The sequence below is a fragment of the Chanos chanos genome, chromosome 8, assembly GCF_902362185.1.
Source record: "Chanos chanos chromosome 8, fChaCha1.1, whole genome shotgun sequence".
In the NCBI taxonomy this organism is placed as follows: Eukaryota; Metazoa; Chordata; class Actinopteri; order Gonorynchiformes; family Chanidae; genus Chanos; species Chanos chanos.
Window position 1 is genome coordinate 29,310,665 of NC_044502.1, and position 13,292 is coordinate 29,323,956.

Genomic DNA, 13,292 nt, shown 5'->3' on the forward strand with positions numbered 1-13,292 from the left:
TCTTGCATGTAAACATAATCATTATTTACAATTATTGACAAAGGCATTTTAAATTGAGCTTAGTAAAGAAGGAGACTTGGAAAAGTGTGTATTTGGAATCCATTTTGTGAAGAAATCTCTGCTATTCCTGTTCTTAATACTCCACTGAGCACTTTCGAAATACTCTTCATTAGTCCAGACTGTGATGGGGTTGAGTTGACCAGTGAAGACAGTAATGAATTCCATATATCCTGTAGACACACACTATCACCAAATACACATGATTAACTACAGTGAAATAATAAAATCTTTAGTAATTAGTCTATTAATTAATAATTAGTTTATTAGTTTACCGATCATTACAAAAGGGACAACACACCATTCACACCTACACTCATGGCATGTATAATTTGGGCCTTGAGTTAGTTAAAACCCTCACTGATACTGGTTAATTAATTATATTCACTTAAAATAAGCATGACGCCACATTGAATATTTTTCATACAGGCAGGTAAATTATAGAATCACATGTGTATATACACCCACACTCAGTCAAAGACAACATGTAGTAGGTTACAGCACAAACTGAAAGACACACTTGGAGGTTATTACACAAGATAAAGTCAAGCACATTTGATTGAATTAAAATTAAATTCAAATTCAACAACCTTTATCACAGAGACACCAGTAACCTGTCCAGCATTGCCTAAAACATTACACGATAAGCAACTGCTCCCCCTGTCAGGATGAGAACTGTACTACGCATATGCAACACAGACCCACCTGTGATATAGCTCATTGCTTATGCTCTGTGACCAGTATTTTTGTGTTAACAAACAATCATTTGAAGGCATCAGATATTAAGTAGTTGAAATTTGGGCTAGAGCACCAGAAACACCCATGTAATGTCATGTAATTTACAGTTAAACATAGTAAATCAAAACTTTGGCATCAACCACCTTCCTGGCGACGTGTGGGGCAGACACTCTAGTGCTTTCATTTACTGGAGCAGAGACAGTTGGACGTCAGTCATGTGAACGATCATTTAAAAACACGTCTAAAAAAATAAATAAGTGTTACAAAATCGGTCAGAGAGAACTGAAACGTTTATTTGGACGTCATCACTAACTCCAGCGGTGATACACCACACTGCATCAGACCACACCGCACCATATCACACCGCTCTGGATGATTCATTCAGAGGAACATATTTCCCAATTCTAGGTATAGGCTGCACGCGTGCAATCATCCCTTGGCAACAATGCATTAACATTCATATACGTGATAATGGTTCTTATTGCAAAGCAAGACACTGTGGTGACCTTTGAAAGCAACTGTGACACTTGGAGCAGTTATTTACATCTGAGGACTGATCATTGCATTTGTTGTTTGTAAGTGAACTGGAGTGTCCTCTACAAGAGTGGCAACTCAACAGAATTACTTGTGCAAAAACATCAGCTTACCCATAGCACATTTGCCACTGTTTAACTAAGGGTTTATATTGTCCCAATGGTGTGTGTGTGTGTGTGTGTGTGTGTGTGTGTGTCTGTGTCTGTGTCTGTATGTGTGAGAGTATGAACATTCTCAACAGTACTACCAAATGTGCTGTGTATGACTCAAAAGAACCTGACAGGAAACTGTACGGATCACGGCAGCTTTCTCAATCTCTAGTTTGGCATATGTGACGTGTCTTAAATTAGCTCTGAGCAACTGTGTTTTTTGCCATGTGGAAGTGAAAGGATTGACTCAAGAGCTATTTTTGCTTACATTGCATTAAGATGTCGTCTGTAGCGCTAGCTCTCAGAACACACGGTCTCAGAGCCTGAGGAAGTTCAGCAGGCAGTTTAATGTCAAAATGCACTTTCAACCGAACAAGCCAACTTTACTATTACTTTACTATTACCCCAGTGACATAATCTAGTCTGTGATCTGTAAAATCTCAGTCTTTGTCTGGGTATGTATAACCACAGTGTCCTCTCTTATGACAACTGTGACAGAGGACCCGATAAGATCAGACAAGAAAACAGAGAATCACTGAAATATCCTGTGGATAGTTATGAGTACAAAAACACTTCTGATAGTGTTTCACATCATCAGTAATACACAAGTTCAAAATTTTTCCTTAGAATGTATGTATGCCTTTGGAAACTCCATCAAGAGTAATAATTAAACAACAACAGACAAATGAAAAGTGTATTTGGACTGCATTTTTTATGTTATTGAATCAAAACAAGAAGCTCCAGAGAAATGACTAGCCGGACTATAAATGGGGGAGCTGCTAAACAACACCATCTGCAGTAACACACAGTTTTTTTTTGTTTTTAATTTAAACATTTGCTCATACATTCTGCATATATCAAAATACATTGCAAAAAGGTATGATGTCTCGACATCTTTTCCCTAGAGCTCTGCACTTTCATTTTAGCATAATCTGTGCATCAAAAATAATAATGAAAACAGTATTAGGCTATAACTGGAAATGAAATGACAACAGAGGAAACCAATGATTTCACATGAGAAGAGAGCAAGGAGGAAGTCAAGTGTGCAGCTGGGTTTCCGTTGGTTAGAACACAATACCGAAAGAAGAACAGAGATGACCTGCGTTTGTAAAGTCGATGTGAGATCATTGTCAGTTGTGCCATGGATGTCCTCAACAGTTGGCTTTTCTCTGTTTGGCTCCTCTTCCTCTTAACAGGTAAGATACCATATCAGGCTCTAGGTTTCACTCAAATGATTAAAATCCACTGATATTCATTTATGTGGCAGATGCTTTTTCCCAGACAGATGACAGACGATCCTTATAAAAAATTGCTGTGCACTGTTATATGTTATAAACGCTGTTATACGGCTGTATAAGAGGAAGACAGTTATTGAGATTCTGTGCTGAATAGATCAACTGGAATGCTAAATTCATTCAAATACTGAAAAGGAAATAATAACTGTAACAGGACAGCATGAATTAAATGGAAAATGTGATGCAATTTGCATAAAAGTCAATAACCCACTTAAAAAGGATCCAAAGCATTCCAAATATATATGGGTCTTCATTTATTAAATTTAGGCATTAAAAGTCATCTATTAGACCACAAATCAAAGATTAATATTTTTGTTTCAAGCTGTAGGTTGCTCTTTATATACATCAGAATAAATGAATATCGAGTATTACCGAACATTTCAGTACTGAAATTGTAAAACTATAGAAACTCATCAATTCATAAAGTTATAGACTTATGCAGTAGACAAGATTGGGATAAAGAGAAAAAATAAAGTGCAAAATTAATGTGAATTTGACAGTATTTAAAATTACATTTACTGTGCAGTGTGGTTCACTATGCACTTCCATTTTTTCTCCCCCTGTCTTTTCGCATCCCTCCTTCCTAGTCCATGAGACTACTGGCCATAGGATCAGTGGCACTGAAGGAAAAAATGTCACTCTACCATGCAAATATGACTATAGATATCATGGACATCTTACCATATGCTGGATGAGAGGAGAAATACCTGCCACTGGGTGTGGGGATCAAATCATCTCAACTGACGGGAAATCAGTGACATGGAGAAAGTCAGAAAAATATCAGTTATCTGCTAAACTACAGCATGGGGATGTGTCTATGACGATCCTCAATGTAAGACTGTCAGATTCTGGGATATATGGCTGTCGAGTACATGTGCCAGGCTGGTTCAATGATGAAAAAACCAGACACTCGTTGACCGTTGAGAAAGGTGAGCAACTAGCGACACCTTACAACTCACTGTGATCAAACTCCTCACAGATGTAAAAATTGTTTTCCAGTGTTGTGACCATTTTTGTGGAATATTTAACAAAACATCCTTTCTCTCCAGCACCTGTCCCAACACAAAAAGACAATTTGTTAACGTCAAGTGTTCCTGAGGAGACTACACAGACGCAGACAATTAACTCTACACAGGGTATGACTAAGTACTGTTACATCACGCCTTAGAATCAAAGGCGCTGTCTCACTCTATTTAATATGTTTATTTCACTCTAAAGTGTATCTCTCCATTCAGATTACCACCCATTTAATGAAACAGACCCTACTAGCATACCCTCACCTCAATATATAGAGGATGTGAGTATGTGCATTTTCAACATAAGTAATTAAGCAAGTACAGACAAAGTATTGAAAATTCCAAACATGCAATTTCCATTCATATTGCAATCTGGGTTTTCTGACAATTCTTTACAGGCACCAGCAAGTGAAAATCCGAATCTTGCTGTCATTGTGCCTGTGGTTGCAGTAATGCTGACTGTAATTGCCATGCTAATACTTCTGATATGTGTGTATTTATTTATTTATATAATATTTCCATTTCTCAAATATATACATGACCATAAAGATACATTCTCTTTTTTTGTGTTTGAACAAACAACTGTTGTGCAATTAACAATTTTCTCCCCCTATCTATTTTCAGGGAGGCAACAAAAAAAAGGAAGAAAGAGCTCTGAGATGTAAGTGAAACTCAAACATGCCAGTTCAGTCCAGTTCTTACACTTACAAAATGCTAATGCTAATTGGGTAGCCTGATTTTGACCTTTCTTTTGACCTCTCCATTGCTCATAAGATTTGTCCTCATCACCCCTCACAAATGAACCTGCAAATCTACAGAAACTTTCTGATAGAGACTAATGCTGCTGAGAGATGAGCTAGAGGCCTTTTCAGGGCATGTCCAAGCCCAACTCACCACTTAATAAGAAAGGAAACTTTCAGTGACTATTTGAAAACAAAGAAAGAGAATCTGTATGTGAGTACCATTTTAGGAATATGTTAATTTGGTGACAAACAAAACTCAACAGCTGATATTTAATCCCTTTTCCACCAGACATCAGCAGTCTGATATGTCCATCATCTACAGCAACTCAGACAGCACAATGGGCCTCTATTCCAGAGAAGCGGCTATAGAGAATGTTTATCAGCTAGAAGACACTGAAGAACCAGTGTATCAATGTCCCTGATTTTTTGTACGATTTACATACTTAAATGTTGAGCAGCATTAGTAACATGTTAGCAATGTGAGCTGATGTTGTAAATAAAAAAAAGAAAAAAGAAAAAATCTAACAATGAGAAGTTAAGAATGAGTAAAGTTACTGCATCTCCACAACATTAAACTTCTTGACAACACTATGTTTCACATGGAGAAAATGCGAGAACTCACCTGTGGTGAGTTGGATATTGATGTTAATGAGTGGATAGTACTGAGTGTGTCTTTAAGACTTTGATAAGTGTTAACCATTTTTTACTCCCTAACTTTACAAGAACTGTAAATATTATATTTGTATTAGAGACTATCTAAGCTCTGGGAACATTAAATAGATTTAAATCTAACATGCTCACTCTACTGCTCTGAGATCAGTGTCATGATCAGTGTGATCAATGTTTGTTTTTTGTGATTTTACTTTAATCCCTGAGAAATTAAAACATGATTTTCACTCCAGTTGTTTTCTCTGCGTCACTGGCATTCACAATTCTGTTCAACTCAGCTGAACTTCTTTAAAAAGTTCAATATTCAACACTTTGATCCAGATATGGAGCTGACTTTCACCTCACTGTATCTGAGTTTCATCTCTCAAAAGGAAACTAGACAAGTGGTAATTCTGGTCACTGAAACAGCTCAGTCAGAATGTTGTATTACTGGAACTTGAAACTAAAGGACGAGTCTCTCTCCAAAAGAGATATAAAATTGTGTTTCCCAACCCAAATCCCAATCTGCAAGGCACTAAACCATTTCACTCTCGAAAAGCGCCAATACCCAGTAGTTTTGAATAAATTTAATTGGCAGCCTGCTGCACAAGAATAAAACTGTTTATAAGTGTCAGGGAACGTATCTTACCCTCTCACACTACTGAGCTGCAATTATACATTTCACACAATGTTAGTCAGCAAGTGTGTCAGAGCCCTAAAGGGCTGTAATGTGAAAATTGTGTGATATTGTTTCCGAGCTATGATGAAAAAAAAAAAATACCGCGGAACGGTGGCATAGGAAAATCCGAAGAGACTAGTGTTAGACCAGGAAAGTTCAAGTAAACATGTTATCTGCTCTTGTCATCTTATTAGTTCTGAGGTTTTTATTTCCATGCGTCAGACTTGCGTACAGTCCATTCTCTGTTCTGCTACTAGGCCTGCCTCACTTCATTAGTAGTGTCATCTGCAGCTCAATGATCACTTACCCTATTCTGTATGAACTTTCTTTTCTCTCTGTCATTTTGTTGTGAGGCACTGAGTGTTTCTCTACACACTGCAGACCCGTTGTTTTCCTCTTAGCCTGTATATCCTGATCTTTTGTATAACTCTCACCTGTTTTGTGTGATAACTAATCTTCCTCTTAAGATTTCAGTTTGGTATTCTTTTGTGTTGCTTCTTGCTGTTTGTTAGGACTAGTCTGATCGATCAACATTTGTATCCCCAGAAAAAAATGAGGCATGTGAAAGATATGTTTTAACAGCAGATTACAGGGAGTGTCAGAGTCTGTTGAGGAAATTATTATGGACTTCACATTGAAAAGACAGTAATGTAATTTTGGAGCTCTTGCTGACTCTGTGACAGAATAATAATGGTTTTGCATGACAAGGGGGTGAAAGAGAGGCTACTCGGGCGGTCTTATTTGGCCCTGGAAAAAGTGATACAAATGTGCCAAGTAGGTTAAGTAGCACAAAATACAATGGAAAGCATAGACTATAGTCAGCTGAGAAACTCTGTCATAAAAACTGACAAGACAGCAAAGCCTTAGGTAAAGCAGCAGAGAGGTGACACACACGAAGGAAAAGTTGGAGATTGCAGAGGCAGGACACTGCTCAGACTGTGGAGAACACAAACCTTGGCAATGTCCAGCATTCAGAAAGGTATGACGAAAATGCAGCACCAGGAAACACTCGGCAAAGGTCTGCAAAAAGCAGAAAAGGGTCTGTTGCTTCAATGAAGATGGAAGAACAAGTGACGCATCAGGTGATCTCTTTATGGGAACAGTCTCCAGCATGGGAAAAGACAAGGATTGGTCCCCAGGTACATGGTCAACAGAACAGATGTCTTCTTCAAACTGGACAATGGAGCACAGGCCAGTGTACTGTCTGAAACGGAACTGGCCAGGTTGGAAATTCAGACAATAGTGAATACTAAAGACAGAGTGAGGCTGAAGTCATACAGTGGGCAGTCTATCCCTACACTGGGTACATACACTTTGGTGATGTGCAGAAAGGGTGACAGATTTGATGTACCACTTGCAATTATGAAAGGTAACAGATCACCTATTATTGGGCTTTAAAGGTATAAGAGACTAGGATGAACAGAGGATAAAGAGACTAAGGGGGACTCATCTCAGAATGAAACAGTGAAAACGGCCATTAAAGCAATCACACAAGGTAGGTCAGTTCATTCTGTACCCAAACCATGCAACCAGTATAGAGATTAGTTATCAGTGTCAGAATGCATTCTGTTTAAGAGCTCAAGAATTCTAAAGGAATTGCAACACAACATGATGATAAAAATATTTGAGAGACATCTTGGCATGGAGAAGTACATGAAATAAACCAAAGCAGTGTTACAGTGGCTGCAAAAGGGTATAGATGTAGACAAGACCATAAAATGATGTGAAATCTGTCAGAAATACAGGGTCAGATAGAGAAGAGTCAACGTGGATTGATGACAAAAGGTTGCTTAAGTCATGGAGTAAAATGGGTACATATTTGTTTGAGTTAGATGGGAAAAAAACTACGTGTTTGTGGCAGACTATTACTCATACTACCCAGAGATAGTGCCCCTGATGGAGACCACAACACTGTGGGGAGTTCTGCAACTTTGCAATGACTTATGAGTTTATACATGTCACACTGAGGGAACAGGAGCCGCAGTTTTTGTTTCCATAAGGAGAATCTGTTCATGCTATTACTTTTGTATCAAGCCGTGTTCAAGCATTATACCATTGGGGAAGACCTTATCTGTTGTTTTCTTTTGGCTTTGTACACAGTATCACGGACACCTTAAGACTTTAATTATGAGTGGCACTTTTTCCTTAGTCCTGACCCTTGCTATTATGCCTCTTTGGCATGCCACTTACTTATTTCTGGTAAAGGAAGAACATTCATAATATAACTTTCTTTAGGATTTACCTTGTATGAGTGTCTCAATCCATCATGCTCCACCTTCGTCAAGAATCCTTGTGCAGCCAATCGATAATTCATTCCATCGGAACGTAGGTGGTTCCTGGACATTTTTCAGCGAGGCTAAAGCCGCAGCTCTTTTACATCTTTGTCAATGGAATTATACCATTCCATGGAATATGTAATTGTACAACTGCAAAAGTACAGTTGCAAGAGTCACCTGCTGCCAACTGGTTATTTAACAGTTTTAGTCCTTGTGGACAGGTTTTCAAAAATGTGCCATCTGATACCTCTATTGGGGCAGCCATGGCCTAATGGTTAGCGAAGCGGGCTTGTGACCAAACGGTTGCCAGTTCAGTCCACTTGACCAGCAGAAAAAGTGTGGGTGGGGGGAGCTGGTGAACAGCACTTTCCCCTCTCTCAACATCCACAGCTGAAATGCCCTTGAGCAAGGCACAAAATCCTGCAAATCACAGAAACATTCATTGGTTCCAAAGTTTACAGAACAACATCATTTTCATAGACTCAGCATAATGGCACTAAGCAATACAATGAGAACCAGTTAAAGAAGACAGACACATGGCAAAATCATGAAACACTGAGACACCATGCTGTCACATTTAATACATTTCTTGGGGGTGCTGGGTGCAGAAACTAGAGGGTAGCACAACCATCTAAAACAGAATCACATGCAGGTCATTCATTCATTCATTTTCTAAGCCACTTATCCTAATTAGGGTCAGGGGGGTGCTGGAGCCTATCCCAGCATTCACTGGACAAAAGGCAGGTGGCCAGTCCATCACAGTCACACACAGGTGCTGTAGTTAAATCAGTGCACTTTTAGTAAAAATCAAGTATTCAGATTCACATGTACATACTGAATTTAACAGGTGATCACTCAATTAGAGAGAGAGAGAGAGAGAGAGAGAGAGAGATGTGAGAATGAGACATCTGTTAACCAGGAATAAAACACAACAGGGACGTCTAGACCAGAGTGCAAATTATACAATAACAACTGGGGGGGGTCAACTTTTTCTCCAGGGCTATATAGCATAGGATGTATAAATGTTTCAAACCCCCTGAACTGTTGTTTTTACCTCTTTTGGAGGGTCCAAGTCTTAGTTGGGGGGGTAAGACCCCCCCCCCCCCCCAATCTGCCCCATAATTCGAACCCTGGTCTTGACAAAGGCGATTGTGTCGCCCCCAGGAATTGAACTGAATAAAGTCACCATTTACTTTGCACCCTTAATAAAATAATGTGTATTTAAACTGTAACAATTATATTATTGATGATTTTACTTCAAATGCATTCTAGCCAGCAAGCATGTTGATCAATATGTAATAAATTAAAATGACGAATGGTCGCTACTTCTTGCTTTAGCCAAACCTGGCTTGCCAACAAAATGTTTGTTCTGATGACATCAGCTGTTTACAGAGACCCCCTCTGACGGATGACATCAGCTGGAAAAATGCTGTGTTTAAAGGAATCCTGCCCTTAGAGACAGCCTCTTTACTGTTGGAACTTGCCAACGTGAGACAGACGTGAACCCCACGATACACAGCCATTTCCTGACTGCTGATTGGCTGAAATGGAAAGGACTAAATCTGTGGTCTTGGTTTTTCTTCATCCCTGGATGTTATGTCTGATATTTTAGAATCTGATTTAGAAGAACTGAAAAGTATGAAAAGTGAAGAAGCATCAAAATTTTAATTTGAATTTTATGACTGTTTTTTTTTTTTAAACAGAGCTTAATATGATTGAATTCACGGTCAAAACTGTTCATACAAGTTTAAATTATGGAATACAAATTCAGTTTGATCACATTAAATTTCAAAACTTAACTGAAACTGAAATACAAACCATGGCAGAACATTTATCATTCTTTATTTCTGAGACTACCTTTATCAACAGTCTTGCTCTCTCTCTCAGCTGCCAAATCTTGGCAGGCGTTCAGAGTGACAGAGGGCAGCACTGTGATCCTGTCCTGTTACTACTCCATGAAGCGTCATGGCTTGAGCCATGTTAGCTGGGGTCGTGACTACAGAATGTTCTTGTGCAATGACATCATCGTGCAGTTGGACAAAAATGGTGTCATCTCCAGGACAGACAGGAATAGGCCCATACAGGTGAGTGACTGGCCTCATCATTATGACATCCCTGAGAAATTTCATTTTTACGTCAGTCCTTAGACTGGCATGAGAGAAAAAAAAAAATTACAATATTGATAATACTAAATTTCAATGAATCACATTTGAAGCAAAATGTATGACATTTGACAGTTTATGCAAGTGAATGCATGCAGTTCAGTTTACTTGTGGCTCAACTGTTGAGTTATAGAGGAGTCTGATACTGTTAGCATCAGAGCAAAATGCCAGTGACTGAAGCTGTGCACTCTTGACACTGAAAGGGTGTGGGTGAGAAACACTTGTTTGTATAACTAGTGTTAAATGAACTGAGGTTAACGATCATTTGAAGAGGAAATCCCAAAGAAGTGGTGTTTCCCTGGTGTAAGCATTTTCTACATTTTCTGATCTTTCACAACATCAGGGCTACACGGCTGCACATCCACAATGTCATCAGTAACTGTGGTCACATTAACAGCTTAAGGCCCACCATTGACGCATAAGACAGTGTGCTGTGTGAAATTGGAACTAAAATGGTGCTATTTCCTGTAAAACCATCTTGAGACTGCATACCCCAGCCTACAATAGACCACCGCTGTGTCATTTCTCCTTGCAGAGCAGGCAAGGGGGGCTGAGTCATCACGTGTTGACATTTCAAGTCAGAACTTCAGTTTAATGCGTGTCGGGGGCTATGGTGTGTATTAAAAGCTGTGGAGGCACAAAACAATGTACTGTGGTTTAGTTTGCACTTGACAGCTTTTATCTGCACATGCTTTATCACCTACACCGTCAGCTATGAGCAAAAAAACTGAACATTTTTATGAACTCTCTGTGCACCATTTGAATGCACCTGTCAGAAATTTTAATACTAATGTATGAAAAAAAAGTTTCATACATAAATTTCATATAAATATACATCCACTGTACACTTTATTAGAAACACCTACCTTGGATCTACACTCACTAGTCACTTCATGAGGTCTCTACCTGATTATAAGTAGATTATATAGGTGTATGATTACAGACTGTAGCCCATCTGTTAGCATGCAGAATTTGTCAGCCATCCTCTACTCTACTCATCTATTTCTGACCACAGGGCTACTGTTGACAAGATAGTATTTGGGTGACACTAACATGGTAGTGGCATGGTAGACATTATACATGTCAGTGTCACTCCTGAGTCGAGAGTTGGTCCACCACCCAAAAATGTCCAGCCAACAGGGGTCCTGTGGTCAGAAACTGATGAACTGATGACCACTGATGAAGGGCTGGAGGATGGCTAACGCAAACTGTGCATGGCAGCAGATGGCCAAAGTCTCTGCTCTCTGGCAAGATGTATGTCGATGTTTCAAATGAAGTGAGTGATAATGTTATTCTAAAATAGAAGCGTTTACATGAACAATCATGGGTAAAGCATTTTTGTCTGATCGATTTTATTTGATTCCGTGTAGGCCTCATTTTTTACACCGATTAGGCAAATGTATTGTGAATCGCTAAACTAGTATATCTCTCATTTGTTTTTATCGCAAACCTTTTTGTGTAGACAACTTTTCTGAACAGTTGTTTCCTTTCTTCTGTCATATGTAAAACAGAACAGTTTCAAAGTTTTTCCCTCTTTCTCCTGTCCTAGATCTCCCTGTGTTGTCAGTCTTTCTCAGTCTTCTCCTTGGTGCTCTTTCTCCCAGCCCTCAGACATATGTGTTGCCACTTCCTCTGCTCCACTGACTGTCTCGTGCCAGAAACTTCCCATCCTGTCCATTTTTCCCGAGTTACTCTGATCTCCTTCAGAAGTACAATTTGATGGCCATGAGCAGTCTTAGTGAGAGCAATTGCCATTTTGTTTTTACTACTCCAAACAATGTTTGGTTAAGAACTAATGTTCTGTTCATAACTAGTTATAACCACTACAGCGCTTCTAATACTCTTTCATATCAACCACTGTATGTAAATTGAAAACGCATTTTTGGAACACATGACTTTGGAATCCTCAGAGAGTTATAGAATATTATCTGCTCAATAAATGATTTTACAGTGACATCTAGTGTTTATTCAGTCAGATCTCTTCTACAAGCAGAGTTAGGGAAGCTATTCCAAAATTATCATCCACCAATTGTATCATAAAAAACAATTTCCAGAGCAATTACTAGTTGAATTGTAAATGACGGGTGTACTAAAAAAATCTGTAGAGCAATAATATGTATGCATTTTTTTGTTTCTGCATTTACTCTTTATTCTTTAATTATGCATATATTAGTAAACATTCCAAAACAAATGCAATGTCTTTTCCTTCAAAATCATCACTTTCATTTTAGTATCACCTGTATAACAAAAAAGGAATGAAAAAAGAAAATTAAATGGTCGTAACTTGAAACAAAACAGCAGAAATAACAGAGAAACCAATGAGTTTGCACATAAAGGGAGCAGGGAGGAAATCACATGTGTAGGTGGGTCTCTTTTGATCAAAACATAACAGAGAAAAGAGAGAATAGGCACCCCTTTGTTGACAGTGTCTTTGTGAGTCGATTATCAGTTGTACTATGGATGTTCTCAACAGCTGGGTTTTCTCTGTTTGGCTCCTCTTCCTCTTAACAGGTAAAATCCTATATCGTGCTCTAGGTTTCATTCAAATGATGAAAGACCATGAAAAATCAAAACGGACATGCACATTTTCATTCACATTTGTTCATTTGTCAGATGTTTTTTTTCCCAAAGTGACAAAGAAATAGTAACTGTGCCAAAACAACAAGAATTAAGTGGAAAGTGTGAAATTTTGCATAAAAGTCAATAACCCACTTAAAAAGGATCCAAAGCATTTCAAATATATATGGATTTTCATTTATGAAATCTCGTCATTAAAAGTCATCTGTTACACCACAAATAAAAGACATTTTCGTTGAAAGCTGTAGGTTGCTCTTTATATACATCAGAATAAATGAATATCGTGTATTACCAAACATTTCATTGCTGAAATTGTAAAACTATAGGAACTCACCAAACACATAAAGTCATAGACTTATGCAGTAGACAAGATTGGGATAAAGAGAAAAAATAAAGTGCAAAGGTAATGTGACAATAT

At 38.4% G+C, this 13,292-nt stretch overlaps 1 protein-coding gene across 1 annotated transcript; it reads left to right on the top strand.

The window, feature by feature from the left end:
- The first annotated feature begins 2,619 nt into the window (after positions 1-2,619).
- LOC115819545 (hepatitis A virus cellular receptor 1 homolog) lies at positions 2,620-5,011 on the top strand. Its single transcript, XM_030783054.1, has 7 exons — positions 2,620-2,674; positions 3,361-3,702; positions 3,823-3,909; positions 4,009-4,070; positions 4,188-4,278; positions 4,414-4,450; positions 4,822-5,011. Exons 1-7 carry the CDS (start codon positions 2,620-2,622, stop codon positions 4,952-4,954), a joined length of 807 nt encoding a protein of 268 aa, XP_030638914.1. The 3' UTR covers positions 4,955-5,011.
- Positions 5,012-13,292: the final 8,281 nt, after the last annotated feature.